This window comes from Hemicordylus capensis, chromosome 6, assembly GCF_027244095.1.
Source record: "Hemicordylus capensis ecotype Gifberg chromosome 6, rHemCap1.1.pri, whole genome shotgun sequence".
NCBI classification, from domain to species: Eukaryota; Metazoa; Chordata; class Lepidosauria; order Squamata; family Cordylidae; genus Hemicordylus; species Hemicordylus capensis.
The window spans coordinates 2,563,058-2,578,322 of NC_069662.1; the positions used below are offsets into that span (position 1 = coordinate 2,563,058).

Below are 15,265 nucleotides of genomic sequence, written 5' to 3' on the forward strand. Positions count from 1 at the left end.
GTGTTGAGGTGCTCTTCAAGGTCTTTTGGAACTGCACCCAGGGCGCCAATTACCACTGGGATTATTTTGGTCTTTTTCTGCCACAGCCTTTCAATTTCAATTTGTAGATCTTTGTATTTGGTGATTTTTTCTATTTCTTTTTCTTCTATTCTGCTATCCCCTGGTATTGCTATGTCGATTATTTTGACTTGTTTTTCTTTCTTCTCGACTACAGTTATATCTGGTGTATTGTGTGGCAGATGTTTGTCTGTTTGTAGTCAGAAGTCCCATAATATTTTTGCATCTTCATTTTCTGCAACTTTTTCAGTTTTATGGTCCCACCAATTTTTGGCTACAGGTAGTTTGTATTTTTTGCAGATGTTCCAGTGTATCATCCCTGCTACCTTGTCATGCCTTTGTTTGTAGTCAGTCTGTGTGATCTTTTTACAACAGCAGATGAGGTGGTCCACGGTTTCATCTGCTTCTTTCCAAAGGCGACACTTGCTGTTTGTTGTTGACTTTTTGACTTTTGCTCTTATTGCATTTGTTCTTAGTGCCTGTTCTTGTGCAGCCAGTATTAAACCTTCTGTTTCTTTCTTCAAGTTGCCATTCTTAAGCCATTGTCAGGTCTTGGTGATGTCTGATTTTCCGGTTATATTGTGCAAATATTGACCATGCAGGGGCTTATTTCTCCATTTTTCTGCTCAGTTCTTGACTTGTTCTTTCCTGTAGGCCTGCTTTGTTTCATTGGTGTTGAATAGTTTCTCATTCTTGACCATTTGAAGTGCATCTTCTTCACTGTCCCTTATATATTCTTCAAGGCCTCTTTTCTCCTCCTCTACGGTTTGATGGACTTGCAGCATTCCTCTTCCACCTGAGCTGCGAGGGAGGTAGAGCCTATCTACATCACTGCGGGGGTGCAAAGCATGATTGATGGTCATGATTTTCCTGGACTTACGATCCAGTGTCTCTAGCTCTGCCTGGGTCCAGTCTATTATTCCTGCAGTGTATCTGATAACAGGTATAGCCCAGGTGTTTATGGCGTGTATGGTGTTCCAGCCATTGAGTTTGGACTTGAGGATTTTTCTAACTCTCCTGATGTATTCACATCCCATTTTTCTTTTAACTTCAGTGTGTGCAATGTTATCAGCCTGGAGAACACTCAAGTATTTGTAATGTTCTTTCTCTTCCAGGTTCTTGATGTTGCTTCCATTGGCAGTTCTATTATTTCTGTTTTTGTTGTTTTTCCTCTGTTCATTATTAATGCAGCACACTTGTCTAGTCCAAACTCCATTGCTATATTGTTACTGAATATACGGACAGTGTTTAGCAGTGATTCGATTTCTGACTGGGACTTTCCATACAACTTCAGACCGTCCATGTACAGCAGATGGTTTATTTTACTTGATGTTTTAGATGTTTGGTATCCGAGGCCTGTTTTGTTTAGTATTTGTGAAAGCGGAGTCATGGCGATTACAAACAACAGAGGCGATAGTGAGTCCCCTTGGAAAATACCTCTTCTAATGCTAACCTGTCCAAGTGTCTCGCCATTGATTGTTAACTGTGTACTCCACATGCTCATTGCTTTTTTTATAAATATCTGAATGTTTTTGCTGACACCAGTTGTTTCTAAACATTTTAGTATCCATGTGTGAGGCAAGAAGTCAAAGGCTTTCTTGTAGTCAATCCATGCAACACTTAGATTTGTTTTTCTTCTCTTGCAATTTTCTAAAATCATTTTGTCAATCAGCAGCTGGTCTTTTGTGCCTCTGGTGTTCGGACAATTTCCTTTCTGTTCAACTGGAAGCTGTTTGTTAGTTAATAAGTGTTGCATCACTTCATCTGCTATTATTCCAGTTAATAATTTGAACATGGTTGGCAGGCAAGTTATCAGTCTATAATTACTTGGAACTGCACCTTTTGCTGGGTCTTTCATGATGAGATGAGTTTTCCCAGTTGTTAGCCATTGTTCAATATCACCTCCTTGCAAAATGTGATTGAACTGTTTTGATAGTTGTTTATGAAGGCTTGTTAGGTGTTTAAGCCAAAAGCCTTATAGGCTTGTTAGGTGTTTAAGCCAAAAGCTTTTGGCTTAAATATTTTATTATTATTATTATTATTATTATTATTATTATTAATTTGATTTCTATACCGCCCTTCCAAAAATGGCTCAGGGCGGTTTACACAGAAAAATAATAAATAAATAAGATGGATACCTGTCCCCAGAGGGCTCACAATCTAAAAAGCAATATCAGATAGACACCAGCAGCACTCACTGGAAGTATGCTGTGCTGGGGATGGCTAGGGCCAGTTACTCTCCCCCTGCTCAATAAAGAGAATCACCACGTTAAAAGGTGCCTCTTTGCCAAGTTAACATGAGCCAACAGCCGCGTGATGCAGCTGCAACAAAGGGCTAAGGCAATCTTGGGCTACATTAGCGGAGGTCTGGCATCCAGCTTGTGTTGCCCCAGTCTTCTCTGCACTGGTCAGAAGGGACATCGGCAAACTGGCAGGGGCTCAGAGCAGTGTTCCCTGGAAGAGGGATTCCCAGATGTGCCGACTGCAGCTTCCAGCATCCTCAGCTGCAGTGGCCTTTGGCTGAGGGTTATGGGAGTTGTAGTCCACAGCATCGGGGAATCCCTGTTATAGTCCAGGCTGTTATAATCTAGCCGAGATGCTGAGGGGTCTGGAATCGAAATCCTCTCAGGAATGTTTGAAGGCGTTGGATGCATTTAGGCTGGAAAAGAGAAGACTAAGGTGGGAGATGAGAGCTACCATCAAATGTCTGAAGGGCAGGCTTGATCTCTCTGGAGGGCAGGACTGGAACCCGTAGCTTGAAATGGCAAGGAAGCACATTCAGGCTAGACCTGAGGGGAAATCAGAGAGAAATGTTTTTCCCTCTCACACAACACTAGAACCAAGGATCATCCCATGAAACTGAAAGTTGGGAAATTTAGGGCCGACAAGAGGAAGTACTTTTCCACTCAGGCAGCACATAATTAACCTATGGAATTCTCTGCCACAAGATGTTGGGATGAAAAGTCCCAACTTCAAGTATTGGGAACTGAGCTGTCGGTGACTGACCAGGAGAGAGATCTTGGAGTCATGGTGGGCAGCTCCTTGAAAGTGCCGACTCAGTGTGAGGCAGCTGTGAAAAAGGCCAATTCCGTGCTAGGGATCATTAGGAAGGGGGTTGAAAAAACTTCTAATATTCTAATGCCCTTATACAGGTGGTGCAACCACACTTGTAGTACTGTATACAATTCTGGTCACCACATCTAAAAAAGGACATTGTAGAACTGGGAAAGGTGCAGAAAAGGGCAACCAAGATGATCAGGGGCCTGGAGCACCTTTCTTATGAGGCAAGGCTACAACACCTGGGGCTTTTTAGTTTAGAAAAAAGACTGTGGGGAGAAATGATAGAGGTCTATAAAATCATCCATGGTGTGGAGAAAGTGGATAGAGAGAAATTCTTCTCCCTCTCACATCACACTCGAACCAGGGGTCGTCCCATGAAATTGATTGCCGGGAAATTTAGGACCAACCAATGGAAGTACTTTTTCACACAACGCATAATCAGCTTGTGGAATTCTCTGCCACAAGCTGTGGTATTGGCTACTAGTTTGGATGGCTTTAAGATGGGTTTGGATAACTTCATGGAGGAGAGGTCTATCAAAGGCTACTAGTCAGAGGGCTACAGGCCACCTCCAGCCTCAAAGGCAGGATGCCCCTGAATCCCAGGTGCAGGGGAGCAACAGCAGCAGGAGAGAGGGTGTGCCTTCATCTTCTAATTGTGACATTCCCAGAGGCATCTGATGGGCCACTGTAGGGATATAGGAAGCGGCCTTCTACCAAGTCAGACCCCGGGTCCATCTAGCTCAGGACTGTCTAACCAGACTGGCAACAGCAGCGGCAATTTCTCCAAAGGTTGCAGGCAGGTGTCTCTCTCAGCCCTCTCTTGGAGCCCATCAGGGCTGCTCTTATGTTCTTATTCACTGGTGCAAGCTGCAACTAAATGTTAACCTCGGGTGCAGCAGAACAGACCCCTTTCCCTGGTGAGGAAACATTTGCCTGCTGAGCCAGTTTAGGGGGCCTCTCTACACAATCTTGCTTCTACACGTCTTCACGTTGAAAATCTGAACTCAGGAGTTCTGTCTCCAGCTGGGGTCCCCAGATGTTGAAGGACTACAATTCCCATCCCCCGTCTAAAGTCTGCTAGCTTTTGGGTCTGCACGCGGGGCTCCCATGAATCCCTGCCTGAATAGGCTCAGCGGTGTACCATTTCTGCCCCGTGAAAACGTTTAGTAAAAGTGGAAGAATTCTCGTCCCGTTCCCCGTCTGTAAACAAGTCTGAAGAATGCATGGGGGCCTGGCTGCTCTCACTCCCCTTCCCTAGGGGCAGAGACCTCCTTTGCCCTGCTGCTCCGTCCAGTGGTCAATTATAGACCGGCTGCGGGGAAAGGCTTGACTCACAAGGAGAAGGTTGCCGGTTCGAATCCCCGCTGGTACTATATCGGGAAGCAGCGAGCTAGGAAGATGCGGAAAGGCATCTCAGATGGCGCGAGGAGATGGCAATGGTCAGCCCCTCCTGTATTCTTCCAAAGACAACCACAGGGGGCTCTGTGGGCGCCAGGAGTCGACGACACCACCCACTCGACGGCACACTTCACCTTTACCTGGGGCGCAGAGCCGACACGTCGCCTCCTCCGGAGTCTTTGCCTTCTTCCCCCGAGTACTTCTGCGGAGCCGCGGGCGCCGCTCGTCCCCATCCTCGGCTCGCTGCTTCTCATCCCGCGCGGGCAGGCGCCCCCACGCTCGCTTGGGGACGGACGCCTCTCTCTCCCCTAGCCGGCGGGGCGGTCCTCGGGCAGCGGCCGTCGGGGGGCGCCCTGTTGCTGCCGCCCCCTGCAGGGCGCCCGAGGATGGCGCGGGCTGGCTGGGTAGCGCGTTCCCCCCACCCCCGGGGCGGGCGGGGCCGCCGCGCACCACTCCTCCCCCGGGGCGGGGCGGAGGCGGCTGCCGGCGGTGCCTCCCTGCGCCTCGCGCCCCTGGCGGCTCTTGGCTCTGGGCGGCAGCAGCTGCGCCTCGGAGGTCTGGCCCCGGTCCGCTCGCGCCGGAGCAGCAGCAGCAGCAGCAGCAGCAGGAGGTTTCGCAGCCTCCCGGGGCGCCGCGGCCACCATGACGGTCGCCAAGCTGGAGCTCGAGGAGTGCCTCAAGGACTCGCCGCGCTTCAGGTGGGTGGCCGGCCGGGCCTGGAGGAGGGGTGCCCCGTCCAGCCGCCGCCGCGCAGCTGGGGCGCCTTTGCGCAGCATCGCCCGCCGCTGGTGCCAGGCGGTGGCAGGCTGCCCCGCCACGCCGCCAGCTGCGGCCACCGTCCGAGGAGCCCCCGGCCCGACGACACCTGGGGGTCGCCGCGCGCCCGGAGGTCCCCCCCCCCGCTCGCCTGGGGACGGTGATGGGAGAGTTCCTGGAAAGAAGGAGCCGGCGGCGGCGGCGGCGGCAGCAGGGGTGGGGGAGGGCTTGGCTTGGCAACCGAGGAGACCTTGGGGGCTGGGGCTGGCAGGCAAAAGAAGGGACGTGTCGCCTAGTAGCCCGAGCCGGGAGAAGGAGGAGGAGGAGATGGCGGGGCTGGAGTCGCGCGGAGGCGCTGAGTAATGGAAGAAGTGTGTGGGGAGAGCGAGGAGGAGGAGGAGGAGGCGAAGGCGCTCCAGGAGCTCCGTGGCCCTTGCGGGGTGGTGGGGGCCAGGCAGGCAGGCACCCTGCTCTGCTCTGGGGAGGGGGCGGTCTTGCTCCCCCCCTCCTGCTCGTGCCCCCTTCAGCCGAGTGGGTTGTGTGCGGCGGAAAGAGGGGCGAGAGTGGTGAGCCGTGAGCCCTCAGCTGCTTGTGTGCCTTGAGGGCCATCTTGGTCGGCAGACATGAGCCCCGTGTGCCTGTGCACACCAGGAATTGGGGGAAGCGCCCTGGCCCATTGCTGCACAGGAGCAGGCTAGGCCTGTGGTCAGCTGGCAACCCGAGTTGTGCAGGCCCTCGGCCAGACAGACGCGTGGGAAGGGATCCCCACGCGTGTCTCCTGGAGGAGGCCATGTGCCCCCCCCCGGCTGTCCTGGCCCTGGGGACCTGGTGGGTAGGGAGCGGGGGTGAAATGCCGGAGAAGAAGCGGGCTGTGCCCCGGTCCCCCGCTTGGCTCCAGAGAAGCTTCCGGGGCGTGCGCATCTTCTTCAGTCCGACATCGGAGAGTGCCAACTTTCTGTTTTCTTCACCTAGTCGGAGGGGAGAGGAAGGCACGCGAGGAGGAGGACACTTGGCTGGAGGGGTTCCCGCAGACTGGGCTGGAAAAACCGGGCTGGGCTGCTCGCCCGGCATGCAGCTGGCACCAGGATGATGCGCCCCTTGTGTGCATGACGCCCGGGGCAGCCGGGGGAGAGAGAGAGAGAGAGCCGCCCCAGTGCGTGGTGGGCTGGGCTGGTCCCACACACTCCTCCATGGGAGAGGAGAGGAGTGCCCGGGATCGGCGGCAAGAGCCCAGCGGAGGATGTTGGCACAGCTGGGAAATCTCCAGCAGCTGCACCTCTGGGGTCGGTCCCACAGCTGTTCGGGGCCTGGCCAGTTTCAGGGTGCCTTTCTTTGTGGAAAGCTCTTGCAAACTTGCCAGCTAAGAGCGTGGCGGGGGGGGGGCACCCTCCAAAGTCAGTGTTGGTCCCCCAAGGCAGAACTCTTGCAAGCCCCCCCGCCCCCGCCAGCCCCTCTCTTTCCTACATCGAAGCCATCCAGTTCCACAGTTCAGGGCTTGACGAATCCCAGGCACTAGCGAGCCAGCCTCTTGGACCTGCTCAGAGGCAGAGGTCTGTAGTCAAACCTCCCTTTGTCCCAGGCAGGTCCTCTTTCCCTTCTAGGCACGTTACTGCAAAGGGGGTGAAGAGAAGCACATTTACTCCCCACCCCACCCCACCCCACCCCACCGTGTTTGTCACGAAATCTGGTAGTTCTGTCGCGTGCCGGCTGTGGTCTGGCTCCGAGGACCAAAGGACATTGGCCTCCCATCCTCCTCTCCCCACTGTCACCACATCCAAACTGTGCAACGAGCCTAGGCCTCCAAGGGGGGAGACATTAAGACATTAAGTATTCAAATTATGTGTGTCTTGCTTCTTTTGGGGGGGGGGGCTCATTTCAGATGTTGTCATTTTTATTATTTTAAAATGATGGCCTCAGAAGCTGGACCTCTCTGGACCTCTGAGTCCGGACATGAAGGCACACAGGAGGCCGCCCAGCTCAGGTATCGAGGCTTAAAGCCTCCTCTTGAGAAATCCCTAGCCCAAACATGCAGAGCAGGGAGCCCGTCTTCTGCTCTCTAAGAAGACGTCTCCCTCCTGTCAGTTGGGCAGTTTCCACCCCTTCATTCTCGCCTTGCCTGTCGCACGCGTGTGTGACAAGCTGTTTCCAAGAGTCACGGATTTCCGCTCACAACACTTCTCCCACCTCCCTCCTTCTCAACAAGGGGAGGTAGTGCTGCTGGCCAGTTGTCTGGGGTTGCGGGAATAGTACTATCTATTGTTGGACCTGGGTGTCTGCCCCGTTTGGCCGGCTTCTCCTCTCTTGTGGTTTCTCCCGCCCCCCCAACTTTCGCTGCTTTTGCTGCACTTCCCTCCTGGATTGAATTACTTCTCTCTTTTTCTTTCAGTCTGAACTGTGGCTGCAGCCCTAGTGCATTGTAGGAGAGATGTACACGGTGGCCATTTTGAAGTGTTGGCCCATATTAAGCTGCTGAACGAGGCGGTTTGGCCTCACGGCAAAGAGTTGGGGCTGGGGCCTTCTAGAGGAGGGAGCCGTTCCCTCGTTCCTGAAGGTCACCCTCTTACTGCAGTCGTCGTTGCCCAGATGAAAGGAGTTGTCCTGTGGGACTCCTTCCAACTGGGTGACTGAAGTAAGATCCTTGGAGCAGATGGAACTCGGGAATAAAGAGGACTAGCACCCTTCTGGTCTCTCTTGATTCCCCCCCCCCCGCCCCTGGTGGTCATTTCTTATTGCATTACGGGCCGGGATGGAAATGAGCACCTGGATATAATTCGCCCTTTTTACACATTTCTCTGGGGTCTGCGTAGATCACGAAACTGTCTGCTGTTTAGGGTGAATGTAGTGAAGTTTCCTGACAACTGACAGGAAGCGGTTACAACCTCGGCGGAGGCAGGAAACTTGTGAGGTGACCGCAAGGGACTGTGGAGGGAGGAGAGGGAGGAGGGACGGGGCCCTTCTGAAGGGCTGTCTGCTCCCTAAGTGTACTCCTGGATGTCCTCTGGAGTCCCCCTCGTGGCTTTCCCTGCCGATAGCCACACTACCCAAGTTGCCAAGACTCGCATCCAGGACTGTAGCCCATCTAAATGTTTTTTTTTGGGGGGGGCAACTTGGCAATATGGTTAGAATATTAAAAAAAAACAGATCTGATTAAAAATGATTGTTAAAAATGCACAATATAACCATACAAAGCAGCAGCAATGGAGCAATTATTTTTTTTAAAGCCTGGTCAAAAAGCCAAGATCATACACGCTTTCTAAAAACTGTGACGGAGACTGAGGAGCGGATGGTGGCCTCGTTGCCTCTCCTTCTGGTGGGCCGTGTGGGTGTGATTCAGCAGGAGTGACCTGTGGTCATAAAGTGAAGTGGGCAGTTCCAAGGACATGAGCTGGAAGGGAGGTCTTTAGTCCAGCCTGCTGCTCACTTCAGGAAACTGCTGCACCATTCCTGACAGATGCCTGCCCAGCCTCTGATTGAAATTCTCCAGCAAGAGAGAGGCCCCCCCCACGCTGCATGTGGTAGACTGTTCCGCTGTCCCACAATTCTCACAGTTAGGAAATGCTTCCTCATGGCTAGCCTGAAGCTGCTTCCTTGTAATCAGTCTTCCTTCTAACAGGGATTCCCAGATGTTGTTGACTACAACTCCCAGAATCCCCAGCTGCAATGGCTTTTGTTGGGGGATTATGGGAGTTGTAGTCAACATCTGGGAATCCCTGTGAGAGGGAACACTGCTTGCAATGCCCTCTCATGGGTTCCAGTCCTGCCCTCAGGAGCCTTCTCTGTATGTGCAACTGCTAAGAGAACATTTCAAAACACTTCTTCAGCGGTGTCGACATGCAAAACTGCTTTGTGAGGCTGGCCACCACAAGCCGCCTTTTGTGTTTGGTCAGACCGGAAACTGAGGCAAAGAATGACTCGCTCAGGGCTATGCAGGGAGTCTGTGGAAGAGGCAGACCTTGAACCCAGGGCTCTAGGATTCAATTCCACTTGCAACCTCTAGACGTTCATCTTGTGCTAATACTTCTGTTCCCCCATCCCTCCCTGCAACTTCAGGGCGGCGATTGAGACCGTGGAAACGGAGGTATCTGTGTTGGAGACGCAGCTGGAAAAGGTGAGGGGGTGAATTGGCAGAGTGAGCGACCCTGCTGCTTTGCAAATCAACTAGCTTGCCAAAGTCTTGGGCTATGTTGCCCAGGAATGATTTGCTTGCCAAGAATTTGAGCTGTATTGCCGAATGCTTTGCAAAAGTGCTAACGCTTGCTGGGTCTGAGTTCTGATTTAGCAAGCTCAGCTCCGGGGTATTCCGAAGTGCCTGTAATGTGTTTGGGATTTTGTAAAAAAAAAAAGCAGCTTATTACCAACACTACTTAGACACCTCTTGTAGCACATGTTCACAAAGTGGTGAACAAGGTAAAAAACTAAATTATGTACTCAATTACATAGGGACATAGGAAGCAGCCATATACTGAGTCAGACCATTGGTCTATCTAGCTCAGTATTGTCTTCACAGACTGGCAGCGGCTTCTCCAAGGTTGCAGGCAGGAATCTCTCTCAGCCCTATCTTGGAGATGCTGCCAGGGAGGGAACTTGGAACCTTCTGCTCTTCCCGGAGCGGCTCCATCCCTTGAGGGGAATATCTTGCAGTGCTCACACACCAAGTCTCCCATTCATGTGCAACCAGGGTGGACCCTGCTTAGCTAAGGGGACAAGTCATGCTTGCTACCACAAGACCAGCTCTCCTCTCCAGTTAAAATGATGACAGTCTAAAATTAATAAAAATAAATGGGGAGAGAGGAATAGTAAAACAGTCTCAGTTACTTTCACCATGCCTGCTGGAATTAGCACGTAACCCAGACGTTCTCAAACCAGGGTCCTTAGATGTTGTTGGACTACAACTCCCTTCATCCAAAGCCGCTATTGTGACTGGACATTCAAGGCTGAGAATCCCTGTCATAACTTTTGGCCAAAAAGAGATCAGGGGAGAGAGCAGTGAGTTCAAGGAATGGTGTTTCATGGCTGTGGGGCTGCTACAGAAAAGTCTCTGTTCTTGGTGGAGGATTCTGTCCACTCAGGCATGGCATCACTGGCTGGTCTTAAAATCCTGGAGCAGGAGGAAAAGGCATTCCTTCAGGTACTCGGTACCCTGACCAGAGCTGCTGTTGGACTACAACTCCCATCACCCCCAGCCACAGTGGTCAGTAGTTGGGGATGATGGGAGTTGTAGTCCAACATCTGCAGGGAGGGCCAAAGTTGTGTAGCTCCTTCTACTTGGCCTAGACAAAAGCAGGCGACTAATGGAAGTGCTCGGAGGAGGCGTCATCTGCAGTTGCCAGCAGTGATGTGGTGAGAAAAGTGTTCCATTGTGGAACCTTTTCCGTGGCTATATTTTTCCACAGAAACCGTATATTTATAAGCATTAAATTGGTTCATAAAACGAATTCAGAGCATAATAAATAGATGTAGTGCCAGTCAAATGGGCCTGTTTCACAGCTATACTTAGCTATGATTTTTAACAATTAGCTGCAACCGCCCCCCTCCCCCCGCCCCTGGTGACTACCCCAAGGAAATATGTCTGCGTATCCGATTTAAGTGCGCAGTTCCTGAGCTCTGCTGCAATTAGTCTGCGAACACTGTCCAGTGCTTTCGGTTCTTTCATCTTAAAATGTAAACAGTGTAATAAGAACATGCTTATCGCCCCGTCTCAAACATTTGCAAGTATTGGTAAATATTTGCAAAATGATATTTAGCATTTGAGCAAACCTTTAAACTGTGTTAAAGGTGCTTTTTTAATTCATTTCTTCCCCGTAATCAAATATATTGGTTCAAATACTACTGGATACTGAAAAAACTTTTGAGATACTTACATTCAGAGCATAAAATTATTATTATTTTACACTTGTATCCCGCTCTTCCTCAGAGTGGTGCACATGGTTATCTTTATCCTCACAACAACCCTGTGAGGTAGGTTAGGCTGAGACACATGACGGGCCCAGAGTCACCCAGTGAGTTTCATGGTTGAATGGGGATTCGAACTCGGGCCTTCCTGGTCCTAGTCCAACACTCTACCTACTACGCTATGCTGGCTCATTTGGCTCCACCAAATGCAGAAGGCATACACCCGGGGTGGCAAAGTTGAGTTTCTCCATTATTGTTGGACTACAGCTTCCATGGTCCCCTGCTGCTGCTGGTGGCTGGGGATAATGGACGTTGTCATCCAAGAACAGCTGGAGAGGTCTCAGGCTGACCAGGTTATAAGCTTCTCAGTGATTTGCAACATACAACCTTAACATGCCAAATGGTCTCCCAGTTGAGTTAAGGACACTGGAAGATGCCCCAGTTCAAAACTTTCTAGGAAACCGCAGGCGTGTTGTACTGGAACGGGGTTCTCTCAACTGTGGGGGTCCCCGAAGGTTGTTGGACTACAACTCCCATCATCCCCATGTGGAGTGTGGAGGTGCAGATTCTAGGACGACGGGCCTCTTGTGCAGCAGGGGATGAGAGATCGCCGGGCTGGGAGGGATGCAGGCCAGCCTCGCTTCCGTCTCCTGTGGGGCGGCTTGTGGGTCTGCTGGTTTCTTGTGCCTGACCTTTCTGTTTGTCTCCTCTCTGGCCCCCAGCTGCTGAAACTCTGCACGGCTATGCTAGAGTCCGGGCGCCACTATTGCAGCCACAGCAAGAACTTTGTCTCTGGCGTTCAGGACCTTTCCCAGAATTTCCAGGGGGACACCATGACGACTGTAAGTTTGCTCTGAGTCCCGAAGGAGCCAGGGACCAGGCAAGATGAGCCTCATAAGAACAGCCCTGCTGGGTCAGGCCCCAAGCCTGTCTGCTCCAGCATCCCTGGTTCTCACAGTAGCCCGCCAGATGCCTCCAACCAGGAGACGAAGGCCTGCCCCCTCTCCTGCTGTTGCTCCCCTGCAACTGGGATTCAGAGGCGTCCTGCTGCTGAGGCTGGAGGTGGCCTAGAGCCACCAGACGAGTCGCCAAGGATAGACCCATCCTCCATGAATTTACCTAGGCCCCTTTTAAAGCTGTCCAAGCTAGTGGCCGTCGCCACACCCTGTAGCAGAGAGTTCCATAGGTTATTTATGTGCTGTGTGCAAAAAGTGCTTCCTTTCGTCAGTCCTAAATTTCATGGCCATCAGTTTCGTGAGATGCCCCCTGGTCCTAGTGCTGTGAGAGAGGGGGGGGGAATTATCTCTCTCCACTCTTTCCACACCATGCATAATTTTATAGATTGCTATCATATCCCTCCATTGTCGTCTCCCCCCCCCCCTAAACTGGAAAGCCTCAAGTGTTGTAGCCTTGCCTCATAAGGAAGGTGCTCCGGGCCCCTGATCATCTTGATCAGGTTGCCCTTTTCTGCACCTTTTCCAGTTCTACAGTGTCCTCCTTGAGATGTGGTGACCAGAACTGCAGGCAGTACTCCAGGTGTGGCCGCACCATCGTTTTGTATAAGGGCATGATAATATAATATTAGCCATTTTATTCCAGCCCCCTTCCTCATGACCCCTAGCATGGAATTGGCTTCCTGTCTGGGTGCAGCACGTCTGGGCTCCTGGGTGCCAAGAGTCTACCCCTCATGGCGACCTAACTGGGCCCTTCGTCAGTTTCGTGCAGGGGAGGCGGTTCTGCTGGAAAGACAGGTTTGCCGCAGCCTGGGGGTCACGGCAGTGGGGTGGGAAGCAGCGATGTTTACAGATACTGACCCGGGAGGACACACCTTTGTTCCTTGTACCGGCTTGGTGAGGACTTCTCAAGGTGACCAGCAGATGCTGAAAAGGGAAAAAGGAAATCTGATTATTCAGTATTCTTGATGTGGGATTAACTGAAGCCAGTTCTCCACCCTAGAACAAGTCTTTGCATATGAAGTATAAAGGGTGTGCCTCTGAGCATATGCAGGGTACATTCACCAGTGAGCAACTGTGACCAGTTCCTGTACATCTGCCTTTTTTAAACCCTGCCCTTCCTCCAGGGGTGCAGGGTGGCATGCCTGATTCTCCCCCCCTCAGTTTTTTTGTTCTCACAACAACCCTGCAAGGTAGACTTAGGCTGAGAGTAACTGGCCCAAGGCTCCAGATCAGGTGGTGTGGTTTCAAGGCACTCTAAAAGCCCTCTGGGTCCCTTTTCTAACCCAAGAGCTGGTTATGAGAGGTGAAACAGTGGGTGGGAAGTGAGTGGCGGGTGTAGTGCAGACTGCTCCTGTGTATTCTCTGCACTTGGAACTTCCAGCAGACACCTTCTTGCATGCATTTTTCTGCAACCCACTATGAGCTTTGGAAACTCACTTTTTAAAAAGTCTGAGGTCTAGAAACTTGCTTTAGAAAAAACAGCTCGAATTCTAGCATACAATGTATTTTTGTGAAACCTGTGAGGTAGAGCTCCAACATCTGGGACTTTTTAGTTCAGGAAAAGAGGTGACTATGGGGAGACACGGTAGAGGCTTATAAAATTTTGCATGGACTAGAGAGAGCGGACAGAGAAATTTTTCTTCCTCTCTCACAACACTAGAACCAGAGGGGCGTCCCATGAAACTGAAGGCCAGAAAAGTTAGGACTGATAAAAGGAAGTACTTTTTCACACAGCATAATATCATTAGTATCATTAATCTATGGAATTCTCTGCCACGGGATGTGGCGATGGCCACTAGCTTGAATGGCTTTAAAAGGGACTTGGACCAATTCATGGTGGGTGGGTCTATCAATGGCTACTAGTCTGAGGGCTATGGGCCACCTCCAGCCTCGGAGGCATGATGCCTCTGAATCCCAGTTGCATGGGAGCAACAGCAGGAGAGAGGGCATGCACAGACCTCTTGCCTGTGGGCTTCGTAGAGGCATCTGCGGGGCCACTGTGGGAAACAGGAGGCTGGACCAAATGGGTCTCGGGCCTCAGGCCTGATCCAGCAGAGCTCTTATGTCCTAATGGGCATGCATTTCTGCTCCAGGCCTAGGGATGTATGTTCCTTGGCTTCAAAACTGGACCTAGGGAACTTCTCACAATGTTTTCCTGTCTCTCTCTCTTGGCTCTTGCTTCTCAGGAATGCCTAGGAAAATTTTCCGAGAGCTGGAACAAAATGATTGACAGACATGAGGTGAGCGATGGCTTCTTCTCCCCCTTGTTCTTCTCTATGCTTCTGCCTCCCTTCTTCTCTTCCTCTTCCCCCCCCTCCCCCCGCCGGAGACTCTCAGCTGCTCCATCTGCACAAGGAGGCTAGAATCAGAGGACAGGGTCATTTAGGATCTCTGATGATAGGAGCACAGAACAGGAAAATGCCTGTTGACCCTCGTCCCCTGGGCCAGCTGCTGGCCCAGGAAACTTGGGAAATCCAAAGAGCACCCCTCCTTGGGCCTCCAGCTAGTGGCACCTCTGCAGCCTGTGCCATGCGGAATATGGACGGCCATCCCGTTGGGCTCAGCGCTTCTTTTTCCTTCAGTTAGTTGGGGACAGACTCCAGCAGGAAGTTCTCCTGCGCCAGCCTCATTGAAATGAACGGGAGCTGTGCAAAAGCACAGTAGTTGGTGATGGCAGAGGTGGTAGTCGATTGGTACCTTCCGTGGTGGTGGTGCTTGTGCAGGAGAACCTCCTGCTGAATCATACCCCATGGGTCAAATCTGTCCTGGTCACACGCCTTCCTCCTTCTCCGTGCCATTGACTTTTCCTCCGTGAAGAAGCCCCAAATGCTTTCAGGAAGGAAAGTGCTGCATTTCCCTGGTAGTTTCTCAGTACCCTTCCTAGCCCGCTACGACCTTCCAGTCCGAATCTCCCTCACACTCAGCTCTTTCATTTTCTCTCTTTATCGTAGGAACTTTTGGACACAACGCAGGACTCGTTCAAGCAGCAGCTGCAGCGCCTAGTGAAAGAGTAAGTGCACACTGAGGATGGGGACCCCAGAAGGGTGGCCTGGGTGGGGGGCAGAGGGGAGGTGGCATGGGGTGGATCGGGGCCAGGTGGGGGTAAATTGCTTTGAGGTTAAAGGCGGTTCAGCCTTCCCTGTTTG

General features: G+C 51.7%; 1 protein-coding gene across 2 annotated transcripts in view; it reads left to right on the forward strand.

Moving 5' to 3' along the window:
* Window positions 1–4,990: 4,990 nt before the first annotated feature.
* ACAP1 (ArfGAP with coiled-coil, ankyrin repeat and PH domains 1) overlaps window positions 4,991–15,265 on the forward strand; it is a 39,352-nt gene continuing 29,077 nt past the window's right edge. For both annotated transcript variants that reach the window (XM_053263667.1, XM_053263668.1), the window contains exons 1-5: window positions 4,991–5,213; window positions 9,322–9,379; window positions 11,886–12,005; window positions 14,306–14,359; window positions 15,071–15,129. In XM_053263667.1, the coding sequence (XP_053119642.1) occupies window positions 5,158–5,213; window positions 9,322–9,379; window positions 11,886–12,005; window positions 14,306–14,359; window positions 15,071–15,129 (347 nt within the window). In that variant the 5' untranslated portion in view covers window positions 4,991–5,157. The remainder of the gene's footprint in view (window positions 5,214–9,321; window positions 9,380–11,885; window positions 12,006–14,305; window positions 14,360–15,070; window positions 15,130–15,265) is intronic.